The sequence below is a fragment of the Tachyglossus aculeatus genome, chromosome X1, assembly GCF_015852505.1.
Source record: "Tachyglossus aculeatus isolate mTacAcu1 chromosome X1, mTacAcu1.pri, whole genome shotgun sequence".
Lineage (NCBI taxonomy): Eukaryota > Metazoa > Chordata > Mammalia > Monotremata > Tachyglossidae > Tachyglossus > Tachyglossus aculeatus.
In genome coordinates, this window is record NC_052101.1 from 121,469,605 (window position 1) to 121,485,607 (window position 16,003).

The following is a 16,003-nucleotide window of genomic DNA, read 5'->3' on the forward strand; positions in this document are numbered from 1 at the left end:
TTGTCAGCTGTGTGACTCTGGGCAAGTCACTTAACTTCTCTGGGCCTCAGTTCCCTCATCTGTAAAATGGGGATTAAGACTGTGAGCCCCCTGTGGGACAAACTCATCACCTTGTAACCTCCCCAGCGCTTAGAACGGTGCTCTGCACATAGTAAGCGCTTAATAAATGCCATCATTATTATTATTATTATTAAAGGAGGGCTTCGTCAGGGAAGGCCTCTTGGAGGAGATGTGCCTTTAATAAGGCTTTGAAGGGAGGGAGAATAATTGGCGTATGTGAGGAGGGAAGGCATTCCAGATAGATTCATTCATACGTTCATTCATTCAAGCATATTTATTGAGTGCTCACTGTGTGCAGAGCACTGTACTAAGTGCTTGGAAAGTACAATTCGGCAATAGAAACAATCCCTACCCAACAACGGGTTCACAGTCTAGAAGGGGGGAGATAGACAACAAAACAAGTAGAAAGGCATCAATGGCATCAGATCGAGCTACAGTGAGAAGGTTAGCATTGCAGGACTGAAATATAAGGGCTGGGTTTTAGTAGTCCCACCCGGGTCTCCCAATCTAAGATGAGGAAACAGAGGCACAGAGAGGTTAAGTGTCTTGTCCAACATCACACAGCAGGGAAATGGCAAAGCTGGGACTGGTAATAGGGGCTCCTGGTTCCCAGTTCCATGCTCTTTTCATCACTTTTCATCATCTCCCGCTCCCTTCTACGGTGCCCTGAATTGCTCCCTTTGCTCTTCCCTCATTCCAGTCCCACAGCACTTATGTATATATCTGTAATTTTATTTATTTACATTGATGTCTGTTTATTTGTATTGATGTCTGTCGTTCCCCCCCAGCCCCAGACTGTGAGCTCATTGTGGGTAGGGATTGTCACTCTTTATTGCTGTATTGTACTTTCCCAAGCACATTGTACTGTGCACTGCACACGGTAAGTGCTCAATAAATATGATTGAATGAATGAATAGGATCCCTGCCCTATATGGGGCTCACAGTCTAAATAGGAGGGAGAAAAGGTTTTTCTATGGCATTTCTTAAGCACTTACTATGTGTCAAGCACTGTACTAGGTGCTGGTGTAGATACAAGTTTTTTTTTATAATGGCATTTATTAAGCGCTTACTATGTGCAAAGCACTGTTCTAAGCGCTGGGGAGATTACAAAGTGATTGGGTTGTCCCACATGGGGCTCACAGCCTTAATCCCCATTTTACAGATGAGGTAACTGAGGCACAGAAAAGTAAAGTGACTTGCCCAAAGTCACACAGTTGACAATTGGCGGAGCTGGGATCCGTTAATGATAGGACACAGTCCATGTGGCACATGGGGCTCACGGTCTTAATCCCTATTTTACAGTTGAGGAAACTGAGGCACAGGGAAGTAAAGTGACTTGTCCAAGGTCACACAGCAGGCAAGTGGCAGAGCTGGGATAAGAACCCAGGTCCTCTGACTCCTAGGCCTGTGCTCTTTGCAGTGGCCACGCCACTCCCTTGTGGGCAGTTGTACTTGTAACTTGTACTTCCCCAGCGCTTAGTACAGTGCTCTGCACACAGTAAGCGCTCAATAAATACGATTGAATGAATGAATGAATGGGCAGGGTTGGTGTCCACCAACTCTGTTCTATTGTACTCTCCCAAACAGTCAGCCCAGCAACTCTGCACACAGCAAGCACTCAGTAAATACCACAGAATAATTCAAGGAAGATCCATTTTTTCTCTGGCTCTCCTCCAGCTGATCGGGAGAAACTTCAGATAGAAGTCCACTGCAGGCATTCCCTTTGATTTCTCTAGTGGATAGTGGACAAGCCCATCTCCTCCAATGTCAGAATCCAGGTCATCTCCTCCTCTAGGCTGTAAGCCATTTTTCCCAGCAGTATCTCTAGGGGAGATTGCCTGCCTTCTCTCAAAATCCACCCCCTCCACCTGCACATCTGACACCATTCCTTTGCACCTTATCAAAACTCACCGCCACCACCACCTTCTTCACTCCCTAACTGCCATCTTCAACTGTTTGCTTTCCAGTGGCTTCTTCCCCACTGCTTTCAAACATGCCCATATCTCCCCTATCCTAAAAAAAACCCTCCCTTGACCCCGCGGCTCCCTCCAGTTATCGCCCATCTCCCTTCTACCATTCCTCTCCAAGCTCCTTGAACGAGCCGTCTACGCCCGCTGCCTCAAGTTCCTCTCCTCCAATTCTCTCCGTGACCCCCTCTGATCTGGCTTCTGTCCCCCTCGCTCCACAGAAACTGCCCTCTCAAAGATCACCACTGATCTCCTTCTTGGCAAATCCAACAGCCTCTACTCCATCCTAATCCCCCTCGACCTCTCACCTGCCTTCGACACTGTTGACCACCCCCTTCTCCTGGACATTCATTCATTCAATCGTATCTATTGAGCGCTTACTGTGTGCAGAGCACTGTACTAAGCGCTTGGGAAGTACAAGTCGGCAACATATAGAGATGGTCCCTACCCAACAACGGGCTCACAGTCTAGAAGGGGGAGACAGACGACAGAACAAAACATGTAGACACCAAGCCAAGGTGGACATGTTATCCAACCTTGGCTTCACTGTCCTCTCCCGGTTCTCCTTTTATCTCTCTGGCCGTTCATTCTCAGTCTCCTCCGCTGGCTCCTCCTCTGCCTCCCACCCCCTAACTGTGGGGGGGTCCCTCAAGGTTCAGTTCTGGGTCCCCTTCTGTTCTCCATCTACACCCACCCCCTTGGGGAACTCATTCACGTACACAGCTTCAACTACCACCTCTGTGCAGTGTGGCATAGTGTGCTCTGCACACAGTAAGCGCTCAATAAATACGATTGATTGATTGATAGAGCTCGGGCCTGGGCGTCAGAAGGTGAAGGGCTCTCATCCCGGCTCCACCACTTGTCTGCCGTGTAGCCTTGGGCAAGTCACTTCTCTGTGCCTCAGTTACCTCATCTGTAAAATGGGGATTAAGACCGTGAGCCCCGTGGGGGGCAGGGTCGGTGTCCAACCTGACTAGCTTGTATCTACCCCAGTGCTTAGAACAGTGCTTGACACGTAGTAAGCACTTAACAAGTATGACTATTATTATGATGATGTGGATGATACCCAAATCTCCATCTGCAGCCCTGATCTCTCTCCCTCTCTGCAGTCCCTCATTTCCTCCTGCCTTCAAGACACCTCTACTTGGATGTCCTCCCGTCACCTCGAACTTAATATGACTAAAACTGAACTTTTTTTCTTCCCACCCAAACCCTGTCTTCCCACTCACTTTCCCATCACTGTAGATGGCACCACCAACCTTCCTGTCTCACAAGCCCGTAACCCTGGCATTATCCTTGACTCCTCTCTGTCATTCAACCCTCATATTCAGAGAAGCAGCATGGCTCAGTGGAAAGAGCCCGGGCTTTGGAGTCAGAGGTCGTGGGTTCAAATCCCGGCTCCGCCACTTGTCAGCTGTGTGACTTTGGGCAAGTCACTTCACTTCTCTGGGCCTCAGTTCCCTCTTCTGTAAAATGGGGATGAAGACTGTGAGCCCCACGTGGGACAACCTGATTACCTTGTAACTACCCCAGCGCTTAGAACAGTGCTTTGCACATAGTAAGCGCTTAATAAATACCAACATTAGTATTATTATTATTATGCCTACCAACTCCGCTGTACTGTACTCTTCCATCTCCGCAAACAAAAAGGCCGTACCGTTGGCTTCAAAGCACTCTATAGAGAAGCAGCGTGGCTCAGTAGGAAAGAGCATGGGCTTTGGAGTCGGAGGTCATGGGTTCAAATCCCGGCTCCGCCAATTGTCAGCTGTGTGACTTTGGGCAAGTCACTTCACTTCTCTGTGCCTCAGTTACCTCATCTGGAAAATGGGGATTAAATCTGTGAGCCCCACGAGGGACAACCTGATCACCTTGTAACCTCCCCAGCGCTTAGAACAGTGCTTTGCACATAGTAAGCGCTTAATAAATGCCATCATTATTATTATTATTATTATTATTATCATTATATTCAATCCATCACTAAATCCAATTGGTCCCGCCTTCACAACATTGCTAAAATCCGCCTTTCCTCTCCATCCAAACTGGTACCACGTTAATCCAAGCACTTATCCTATTCTGCCTTGATTACTGTATCACCTTCCGTGCTGACCTCCCTGCCTCCTATCTCTCCCCACTCCAGTCCACGCGCCACTCTGCTGCTTGGATCACTTTCCTACAAAACCGCTGAGACCACATTTCCCCAGTCCTCAAGAAACTACAGTGTTTGCCCATCCACCTCCGCATCAAATCAAAAACTCCTCACCGTTGGCTTTAAAACACTCAATCACCTTGTCCCCTCCTACCTCACCTCGCTACTCTCCTACTACAACCCAACCCGCATGCTTTGTTTCTTTAATGCTAAGCTTCTCGCTCTATCTCCATCTTGTCTATCTCACCGCCTACCTCTTGCCCAAATCCTGCCTCTGGCCTGGGAGGCCCTCCCTCCTCATATCATCATCATCATCAATCGTATTTATTGAGCACTTACTGTGTGCAGAGCACTGTACTAAGCGCTTTGGGAAGTACAAATTGGCAACATACAGAGACAGTCCCTACCCAACAGTGGGCTCACAGTCTAAAAGGGGGAGACAAAACCAAACATACTAACAAAATAAAATAAATAGAATAGATATGTACAAGTAAAATAAATAGAGTAATAAATATGTACAAATATATCAAACTGACAATTGCTCTCCCCCCATTTCAAAGCCCCACTGAAGGCATATCTCCTCCAAGAAGTCTTTCCTGACTAAGCTCTCCTCTTCTCCCACTTCCTTCTGCATCGCCCTGATTTGCTCCCTTCATTCACCCCCCCCTCCCAACCCCACGGCACTTAGGTATATATCTGTAATTTATTTATTTATGTATATTAATATTTGTCTCCCCCGCTTGACCGTGAGCTCACTGTGGGCAGGGAATGTGTCAGTTTACTGTTATATCGTACTCTCCCAAGTGCTTAGTACAGTACCTTGCACACAGAAAGAGCTCAATAAATACAGTTGAATGAATGAATATTGTACTCTCAAGTGCTCAGTACGGAGCTCTGCACACACAGTAAGTGCTCAATAAATATTATTGATTAATCTCCTTCAGTTCAGAGCTCACTGAATGTCATCTGAGAACAGAATTCAGAACCATTGCTGTTCCAACGAGGGCTGCAGGGAGCAGCCCTGCCAGACCCAGAGCTGAGAATTGATTTTTCTGGCAGCCCAGGGAAAGATCCGGACGGGAATCTTACAAGCCAGGACTACTCCCAGCTCCCGTAGGATGCTTTTTCATTAACTTCTCCTGTATGGGAGTGGGCAAGGGTATACGATGAGTTGTACAAGTTTGAATGAAATTGGGGGGTGCCAGGCTGGGCTGGGAAGGAGAGGGCTGGAAAATGATAATCTAGTTGAAGAGAAATTGTTTTGAATTAATTATTTACATTTATTGTTCTCAAGGTGCAAGAGAACCGCCGTTGGCTTAGGTAGGGACTTTTTAAACATTCACCAGGAGAGGGTTTGGCAGGGCTCTGGGCAGCCATCTCATTCATTCAATCGTATTTATTGAGCGCTTAGAAGCAGCGTGGCTCAGTGGAAAGAGCCCGGGCTTGGGAGTCAGAGGTCATGGGTTCGAATCCCGGCTCTGCCACATGTCTGCTGTGCGACCTTGGGCAAGTCACTTAACTTCTCTGAGCCTCAGTTTCCTCATCTGTAAAATGGGGATGAAGACTGTGAGCCCCACGTGGGACAACCTGATCACCTTGTATCACCCCCCAGCGCTTAGAACAGTGCTTTGCACATAGTAAGCGCTTAACAAATGCCATTATTACATTACAGAACACTGTAGTAAGCGCTTGGGGAAGTACAAGTTGGCAACATATAGAGACGGTCCCTACCCAATAACGGGCTCACAGTCTAGAAGGGGGAGACAGACACCAAAATAATAATAATAATGGTAGCATTTATTAAACGCTTACTATGTGCAAAGCACTGTTCTAAGCGCTGGGGAGGTTAACAAGGTGATCCGGTTGTCCCATGGGGGGCTCACAGTCTTCATCCCCATTTTACAGATGAGGTAACTGAGGCCCAGAGAAGTTAAGTGACTTGCCCAAAGTCACACAGCTGATAAGTGGTGGAGCCGGGATTTGAACCCAGGACCTCTGACTCCGAAGCCCGGGCTTTTTCCACTGAGCCATGCTGCTTCTCATGTAGAAGCAGGTGTCAAAACCGTCAGAACAAACAGAATTAAAGCTATACGCACCTCCAGCCCTTAGGTCATTCTCCAATTCCACTGTCTGCAACTTTAAGCATCACTCGGAAACTAACTTGGACTTACATTTGGACCTTGATAGACTTTGCACTCTTTCATGACTCAAACCGCTCAATCAATCAATCAATCAATCGTATTTATTGAGTGCTTACTGTGTGCAGAGCACTGTACTAAGCGCTTGGGAAGTACAAGTTGGCAACATATAGAGACAGTCCCTACACAACAGTGGGCTCACAGTCTAAAGTCTATTTAGTCTATTTAGTCTAACAGTCTATTACTCTATTTATTTATTTATTCATTTTACTTGTACATATCTATTCTATTTATTTTATTTTGTTAGTATGCTTGGTTTTGTTCTCCGCCTCCCCCTTTTAGACTGTGAGCCCACTGTTGGGTAGGGACCGTCTCTATATGTTGCCAACTTGTACTTCCCAAGCGCTTAGTACAGTGCTCTGCACACAGTAAGCGCTCACTAAATACGATTGATGATGATGATGATGATGATGTTGCCTTGTACTTCCCAAGCGCTTAGTACAGTGCTCTGCACACACTAAGCGCTCAATAAATACGATTGATGATGATAAAAGGGGGAGACAGAGAACAAAACCAAACATACTAACGTACTAACAAAATAAAATAATATAAATAATGTAACATAAAATAAAACCGCTCAAGGCTCAAGAGGACGTCCGGCGGCATTAAACCACAAACACATTACTGCTGAAACGTAGCAAGAGGGTGGCCCTACTGAGAGCTCACCTCCTCCAGGAGGCCTTCCCAGACTGAGCCCCTTCCTTCCTCTCCCCCTCTCCATCCCCCCATCTTACCTTCTTCCCTTCCCCACAGCACCTGTATATATGTATGTTTGTACATATTTATGACTCTATTTATTTTACTTGTACATATCTATTCTATTTATTTTATTTTGTTAGTATGTTTGGTTTTGTTCTCTGTCTCCCCCTTTTAGACTGTGAGCCCACTGTTGGGTAGGGACCGTCTCTATCTGTTGCCAACTTGGACTTCCCAAGCGCTTAGTACAGTGCTCTGCACACAGTCAGCGCTCACTAAATACGATTGATGATGATGCTGATGTTGCCAACTTGTACTTCCCAAGCGCTTAGTCCAGTGCTCTGCACACAGTAAGCGCTCAATAAATACGATTGATGATGATAAAAGGGGATGGGGTAACTGAGGCCTAGAGAGGTGAGGTGGCTTGCCCAGGGTCACACAGCAGACCGCGGTGGACCTGGGATTAAAACCCAGGACTTTTTGACTCCGTGTTCGCTGCTCTACCCAATTTGCCTCGCTACCTCCCAGCCGAGAACCCGCCTCCATCCTGACTAACCACAATTGTGCTGAAGAGAGTTCAATCAATCAATGATATTCATCATCATCATCATCAATCGTATTTATTGAGCGCTTACTATGTGCAGAGCACTGGACTAAGCGCTTGGGAAGTCCAAATTGGCAACATATAGAGACAGTCCCTACCCAACAGTGGGCTCACAGTCTAAAAGGGGGAGACGGAGAACAAAACCAAATATTCATTGAGCAGATTGATTGATACCTATAGAGTCGTGTCTTCAGCCAGCTTTGTCAGCTTAGTTGGAGGGAAATAAGTGTTGGCTAGCCAAGCCCGTGATTTGGTGACAGGCTTTATGAATATATGTATATATGTTTGTACATATTTATTACTCTATTTTATTTGTACATATTTATTCCATTTTGTTAATATGTTTTGTTTTGTTGTCTGTCTCCCCCTTCTAGACTGTGAGCCTGCTGTTGGGTAGGGACCATCTCTATATGTTGCCAACTTGGACTTCCCAAGCGCTTAGTACAGTGCTCTGCACACGGTAAGCGCTCAGTAAATATGATTGAAGAAGGGAGACAGAGAACAAAACCAAACGTACTAGCAAAAGAAAATAATATAAATACTATAAAATAAAATAAAACCGCTCAAGGCTCAAGAGGACGCCCGGCGGCATTAAACCACACACACATTATCATCAATCGTATTTATTGAGCGCTTACTGTGTGCAGAGCACTGTACTAAGCGCTTGGGAAGTCCAAATTGGCAACATATAGACTGCGGGCCTGCTGTTGGGTAGGGACCGTCTCTATATGTTGCCAACTTGGACTTCCCAAGCGCTTAGTACAGTGCTCTGCACACGGTAAGCGCTCAATAAATACGATTGAAGAAGGGAGACAGAGAACAAAACCAAACGTACTAGCAAAAGAAAATAATATAAATGCTATAAAATAAAATAAAACCGCTCAAGGCTCAAGAGGACGTCCGGCGGCATTAAACCACAAACACATTATCATCAATCGTATTTACTGAGCGCTTACTATGTGCAGAGCACTGTACTAAGCGCTTGGGAAGTCCAAATTGGCAACATATAGACTGCGAGCCGGCTGTTGGGTAGGGACCGTCTCTATATGTTGCCAACTTGGACTTCCCAAGTGCTTAGTGCAGTGCTCTGCACACAGAAAGCGCTCAATAAATACGACTGAAGAAGGGAGACAGAGAACAAAACCAAACGTACTAGCAAAAGAAAATAATATAAATACTATAAAATAAAATAAAACCGCTCAAGGCTCAAGAGGACGTCCGGCGGCATTAAACCACAAACACATTATCATCAACCCTTTCTCTACCCTTTCTACTCAGCTAGACTCGCTCGCTCCCCTTTCCCTTGGCCGCTCTCGCACCACTAACCCACAGCCCTGGATCACTGCCACTGTCCGCCTCCTTCGCTCTTATGCTCGAGCTGCCGAACGCTGCTGGCGAAAGTCTAAACACCATGCCAACCTCGTTCACTTCAAGTTTATCCTTTCCTGCCTTAACTCAGCCCTCTCTTCTGCCAGACAAAACTATTTCTCCTCCCTTATTGACACCCATGCCCATCACCCCCGCCAGCTCTTCCGTACATTCAACTCCCTTCTCAGGCCCCCGGGTCCTCCCCCTCCTCCTTCCCTCACCCCCAACGATCTGGCCTCCTACTTCATTAACAAAATTAAATCCATCAGGTCCGACCTCCCCAAAGTCTCTTCCCCCCTTTCTCCAACCCCCCGGCTCTCAACACTCTCCGCTACTCTCCCATCCTTCCCAGCGGTATCTTCAGAGGAACTCTCCTCCCTCAAGTGCTACTCCGGCCACCTGTGCTTCTGACCCCATTCCCTCTCATCTTATGAAATCTCTCGCTCCATCCCTTCTCCCCTCCTTAACTTCCATCTTCAACCGCTCACTCTCCACTGGTTCCTTCCCCTCTGCCTTCAAACATGCCCATGTCTCTCCCATCCTAAAAAAACCCTCTCTTGACCCCACCTCACCTTCTAGTTATCGTCCCATATCCCTCCTACCATTCCTTTCCAAACTCCTTGAATGAGTTGTCTACACGCGCTGCCTAGAATTCCTCAACAACAACTCTCTCCTCGACCCCCTCCAGTCTGGCTTCCGTCCCCTTCATTCCACGGAAACTGCGCTCTCAAAGGTCACCAATGACCTCCTGCTTGCCAAATCCAACGGCTCATACTCTGTCCTAATCCTCCTCGACCTCTCAGCTGCCTTTGACACTGTGGACCACCCCCTTCTCCTCAACACGTTATCTGACCTTGGCTTCACAGACTCCGTCCTCTCCTGGTTCTCCTCTTATCTCTCCGGTCGTTCTTTCTCAGTCTCTTTTGCAGGCTCCTCCTCCCCCTCCCATCCTCTTACTGTGGGGGTTCCCCAAGGTTCAGTGCTTGGTCCCCTTCTGTTCTCAATCTACACTCACTCCCTTGGTGACCTCATTCGCTCCCACGGCTTCAACTATCATCTCTACGCTGATGACACCCAGATCTACATCTCTGCCCCTGCTCTCTCCCCCTCCCTCCAGGCTCGCATCTCCTCCTGCCTTCAGGACATCTCCATCTGGATGTCCGCCCGCCACCTAAAGCTCAACATGTCGAAGACTGAGCTCCTTGTCTTCCCTCCCAAACCTTGTCCTCTCCCTGACTTTCCCATCTCTGTTGACGGCACTACCATCCTTCCCGTCTCACAAGCCCGCAACCTTGGTGTCATCCTCGACTCCGCTCTCTCATTCACCCCTCACATCCAAGCCGTCACCAAAACCTGCCGGTCTCAGCTCCGCAACATTGCCAAGATCCGCCCTTTCCTCTCCAACCAAACCGCTACCCTGCTAATTCAAGCTCTCATCCTATCCCGTCTGGACTACTGCACTAGCCTTCTCTCTGATCTCCCATCCTCGTGTCTCTCTCCACTTCAATCCATACTTCATGCTGCTGCCCGGATTATCTTTGTCCAGAAACGCTCTGGACATATTACTCCCCTCCTCAAAAACCTCCAATGGCTACCGATCAATCTGCGCATCAGGCAGAAACTCCTCACCCTGGGCTTCAAGGCTCTCCATCACCTCGCCCCCTCCTACCTCACCTCCCTTCTCTCCTTCTACTGCCCAGCCCGCACCCTCCGCTCCTCCACCACTAATCTCCTCACTGTACCTCGCTCTCGCCTGTCCCGCCATCGACCCCCGGGCCACGTCATCCCCCGGGCCTGGAATGCCCTCCCTCTGCCCATCCGCCAAGCTAGCTCTCTTCCTCCCTTCAAGGCCCTGCTGAGAGCTCACCTCCTCCAGGAGGCCTTCCCAGACTGAGCCCCTTCTTTCCTCTCCCCCTCGTCCCCCTCTCCATCCTCCCGTCTTACCTCCTTCCCTTCCCCACAGCACCTGTATATATGTATATATGGTTGTACATATTTATTACTCTATTTATCTATTTATTTATTTATTTTACTTGTACATTTCTATCCTACTTATTTTATTTTGTTGGTATGTTTGGTTCTGTTCTCTGTCTCCCCCTTTTAGACTGTGAGCCCACTGTTGGGTAGGGACTGTCTCTATGTGATGCCAATTTGTACTTCCCAAGCGCTTAGTACAGTGCTCTGCACATAGTAAGCGCTCAATAAATACGATTGATTGATTGATTGATTGATCAATCGTATTTATTGAGCGCTTACTATGTGCAGAGCACTGTACTAAGCGCTTGGGAAGTCCAAATTGGCAACATATAGACTGCGAGCCTGCTGTTGGGTAGGGACCGTCTCTATATGTTGCCAACTTGGACTTCCCAAGTGCTTAGTGCAGTGCTCTGCACACAGTAAGCGCTCAATAAATACGACTGAAGAAGGGAGACAGAGAACAAAACCAAACGTACTAGCAAAAGAAAATAATATAAATACTATAAAATAAAATAAAACCGCTCAAGGCTCAAGAGGACGTCCGGCGGCATTAAACCACAAACACATTATCATCAATCGTATTTACTGAGCGCTTACTATGTGCAGAGCACTGTACTAAGCGCTTGGGAAGTCCAAATTGGCAACATATAGACTGCGAGCCTGCTGTTGGGTAGGGACCGTCTCTATATGTTGCCAACTTGGACTTCCCAAGCGCTTAGTGCAGCGCTCTGCACACAGTAAGCGCTCAATAAATACGATTGAAGAAGGGAGACAGAGAACAAAACCAAACGTACTAGCAAAAGAAAATAATATAAATACTATAAAATAAAATAAAACCGCTCAAGGCTCAAGAGGACGTCCGGCGGCATTAAACCACAAACACATTATCATCAATCGTATTTATTGAGCGCTTACTATATGCAGAGCACTGTACTAAGCGCTTGGGAAGTCCAAATTGGCAACATATAGACTGCGGGCCTGCTGTTGGGTAGGGACCATCTCTATATGTTGCCAACTTGGACTTCCCAAGCGCTTAGTGCAGTGCTCTGCACACAGTAAGCGCTCAATAAATACAATTGAAGAAGGGAGACAGAGAACAAAACCAAACGTACTAGCAAAAGAAAATAATATAAATACTATAAAATAAAATAAAACCACTCAAGGCTCAAGAGGACGTCCGGCGGCATTAAACCACAAACACATTATCATCAATCGTATTTATTGAGCGCTCCCCCCTCCATCCCCCCCATCTTACCTCCTTCCCTTCCCCACAGCACCTGTATATATGTTTGTACATATTTATTACTCTATTTATTTATTTATTTTATTTGTACATATCTATCCTATTTATTTTATTTTGTTAGTATGTTTGGTTTTGTTCTGTCTCCCCCTTTTAGACTGTGAGCCCACTGTTGGGTAGGGACTGTCTCTATATGTTGCCAATTTGTACTTCCCAAGCGCTTAGTACAGTGCTCTGCACATAGTAAGCGCTCAATAAATACGATTGATGATGATGATGATGTGCAGAGCACTGTACTAAGCGCTTGGGAAGTCCAAATTGGCAACATATAGAGACAGTCCCTACCCAACAGTGGGCTCACAATCAATCAATCATATTTATTGAGCGCTTACTGTGTGCAGAGCACTGTACTAAGCGCTTGGGAAGTCCAAATTGGCAACATCTAGAGACAGTCCCTACCCAACAGTGGGCTCACAATCAATCAATCATATTTATTGAGTGCTTACTGTGTGCAGAGCACTGTACTAAGCGCTTGGGAAGTCCAAATTGGCAACATCTAGAGACAGTCCCTACCCAACAGTGGGCTCACAATCAATCAATCATATTTATTGAGCGCTTACTATGCGCAGAGCACTGTACTAAGCACTTGGGAAGTCCAAATTGGCAACATCTAGAGACAGTCCCTACCCACCAGCGGGCTCACAGTCTAAAAGGGGGAGGCAGAGAACAAAACCAAACATACTAACAAAATAAAATAAATAGAATAGATATGGACAAGGAAAATAAATAAATTGGCAACATTACCGCCGAAACGTAGCAAGAGGGGACAGGCCACGGCAAAAGAGAATCGGCCGGGCCTGGCTGGCTCTCGCTTATTCGCTTGCCCGGCGCCCCGATTTTCCGCGGGCCCCGCCTTCAGCCCCGCGATTGGCCGCCAGGGACGCCCGTCAAACCGGCCCTACCAATGGCCTTCTTCCACTCTCGCAGCTGCCCCGTCCCGACGCGCGGACCGGCCGGATCCCGGGTTTTCATTGGTCGCCGCGCGGCCGGGGGGGGAGGGGCCCAGCCAATCGGGGCGGGGAGGCGCGGGGACGCCCCGCCCCTGGCGCGCGGTGCGTGAGGCGAGGCGGCGGAGGAGAAGGAGGAGGAGGAGGGCGGCCCCTCACACGGTCTGACTGACTGACTGACGGACAGGTCGAGGAACGGTGGCGGCCGGAGGGTGAGTGTGACAGGCCTGAGGGCCCCTTTCCCCCCCGACTTTGTGGGGCGGGCCCCCCACCTCCGGCCTCACCCGCGAGGAGCCTCTCTGCAGGAGGTGGGGGGTCCCCCACTCCCCCCCCGGCCTCGCCCTCCCGGCGGCCTGGCAAGTGTTTTCATCTCCCCGCCATCTGGGGGTCGGGGAAGGGCCCCTTCTGATCTTGCTCCCCTCCCCCGCCGGACATCAATCCATCAATCGTCTTTATTGAGCGCTTACTGTGTGCAGAGCACTGGACTAAGCGCTTGGGAAGTCCAAGTTGGCAACAGATAGAGACAGTCCCTGCCCAACAGTGGGCTCACGGTCTAACAAAATAAAATAAATAGAATAGGTATCAATCAATCAATCGTATTTATCGAGCGCTTACTGTGTGCAGAGCACTGGACTAAGCGCTTGGGAAGTCCAAGTTGGCAGCAGATAGAGACAGTCCCTACCCAACAGTGGGCTCGCAGTCTGAAAGGGGGAGACGGAGAACAAAACCAAACATACAAAATAAAATAAATAGAATAGAAGTCAATCAATCAATCGTATTTATTGAGCGCTTACTGTGTGCAGAGCACTCTACTAAGCGCTTGGGAAGTCCAAGTTGGCAACAGATAGAGACAGTCCCTGCCCAACAGTGGGCTCACAGTCTAAAAGGGGGAGACGGAGAACAACACCAAACGTACTAATAAAATAAATAGAATAGATATCAATCAATCGTATTTATTGAGCGCTTACTGTGTGCAGAGCACTCTACTAAGCGCTTGGGAAGTCCAAGTTGGCAGCAGATAGAGACAGTCCCTACCCAACAGTGGGCTCACAGTCTAAAAGGGGGAGACGGAGAACAAAACCAAACGTGCTAACAAAATAAAATAAATAGAATAGATATCAATCAATCAGTCGTATTTATCGAGCGCTTACTGTGTGCAGAGCACTGGACTAGGCGCTTGGGAAGTCCAAGTTGGCAACAGATAGAGACAGTCCCTGCCCAACAGTGGGCTCACAGTCTAAAAGGGGGAGACGGAGGACAAAACCAAACGTACTAACAAAATAAATAGAATAGATATCAATCAATCAATCAATCGTATTTATTGAGCACCTACTGTGTGCAGAGCACTGTACTAAGCGCTTGGGAAGTACAAGTTGGCAACATATAGAGACAGTCCCTACCCAACATTGGGCTCACAGTCTGAAAGGGGGAGACGGAGAACAAAACCAAACATACTAACAAAATAAAATAAATAGAATAGATATGTACAAGTAAAATAAATCAATAGAGTAATAAATATGTACAAACATATATACATATATACAGGTGCTGTGGGGAAGGGAAGGAGGTAAGATGGGGAGAGGGGGAGAGGAAGGAAGGGGCTCAGTCTGGGAAGGCCTCCTGGAGGAGGTGGGCTCTCAGCAGGGCCTTGAAGGGAGGAAGAGAGCTAGTTTGGCGGATGGGCAGAGGGAGGGCATTCCAGGCCCAGGGGAGCCTGGACATGACAGTTGCCCCAGATGTGCCGGGTGGCTGCCCTTTTTTTTTTTTTTTTTTGGTTTTTGGATCGGAGGGCAAAAGAGAGAGAAGATTGGGGCACGGAAGGGGGTCTGTTCTGCAGGCTGGCCCCCTCCCCCCCTTCCCCTTCCCGAAGATCCTGACGTGGTCACGATCCCAGTCAGGGAAAGCAGATGGGAAGGGGGTGTGAGACCGGGCGAGCTGGACGCCTTGACACGTGCTGCTGGACGCCTCTCCTTGGGGAGTTCAAAACAGTCACCCAGAGGCGGAGGACAGCAGCAGTCAGAGAGGAACGGCCCGCAGAGAGGAAGGCGAGAAGGCTTGTGGCCACCGCGGCTGCCCCACAACCGTTAGCCCCCAGCAGAGGAACGCACCTTGGTGTCCAGTCGTTCGGTCGTCCTTATTGAGCGCTTACCGTGTGCCGAGTACGTAGGCTTGGAAGGCCGCTGTGGCCCGGACGTGGGCGGGCGACTGCAGCCACAGCCCTGTCCGCGATCACCGCGCCAAGCTTTTCCTGTGGAGAATTGAAATTGGTGGGTTTTGACTGGAAAACCAGCCGAGTGGAAAGGGACATCGTCCGTGAAGAGAGCCAGTGTTTCAGAACCCTTCTTCAGCCACTTTGCAGTAAACTACAGAATTTGAGCCTAATAATGCTAGTAATAATGGTATTTGTTAAGCGCTTACTAAGTGCCAAGCACTGTTCTAAACACTGGGGTAATAATAATAATAATGTTAAGCGCTTACTATGTGCCAAGCACAGTTCTAAACACTGAGGTAAATACAGGGTTACAAGGTTGTCCCTCGTGGGGCTCACTGTCTTAATCCCCATTTTACAGATAGGTAACTGAGTCACAGAGAAGCGAACTGGCTTGCCCAAGGTCACACAGCAGATAAGCGAAGGAGCCGGGTTTAGAACCCATGTCCTCTGACTCCCAAGCCTGTGCTCTTTTCACTAAGCCACGCTTATTGTTTGGGTTATCTGCCTAGAGCCTTTACTGGCTCTTTT

At 48.1% G+C, this 16,003-nt stretch overlaps 1 protein-coding gene across 1 annotated transcript in view; it reads left to right on the plus strand.

The window, feature by feature from the left end:
• SLC25A42 (solute carrier family 25 member 42) overlaps window positions 1–16,003 on the plus strand; it is a 79,122-nt gene that overhangs the window by 3,416 nt on the left and 59,703 nt on the right. Inside the window, exons 2-4 of the mRNA XM_038771806.1 lie at window positions 13,195–13,368; window positions 13,451–13,475; window positions 15,475–15,530. Of these exons, the coding sequence (XP_038627734.1) occupies window positions 13,195–13,368; window positions 13,451–13,475; window positions 15,475–15,530 (255 nt within the window). The remainder of the gene's footprint in view (window positions 1–13,194; window positions 13,369–13,450; window positions 13,476–15,474; window positions 15,531–16,003) is intronic.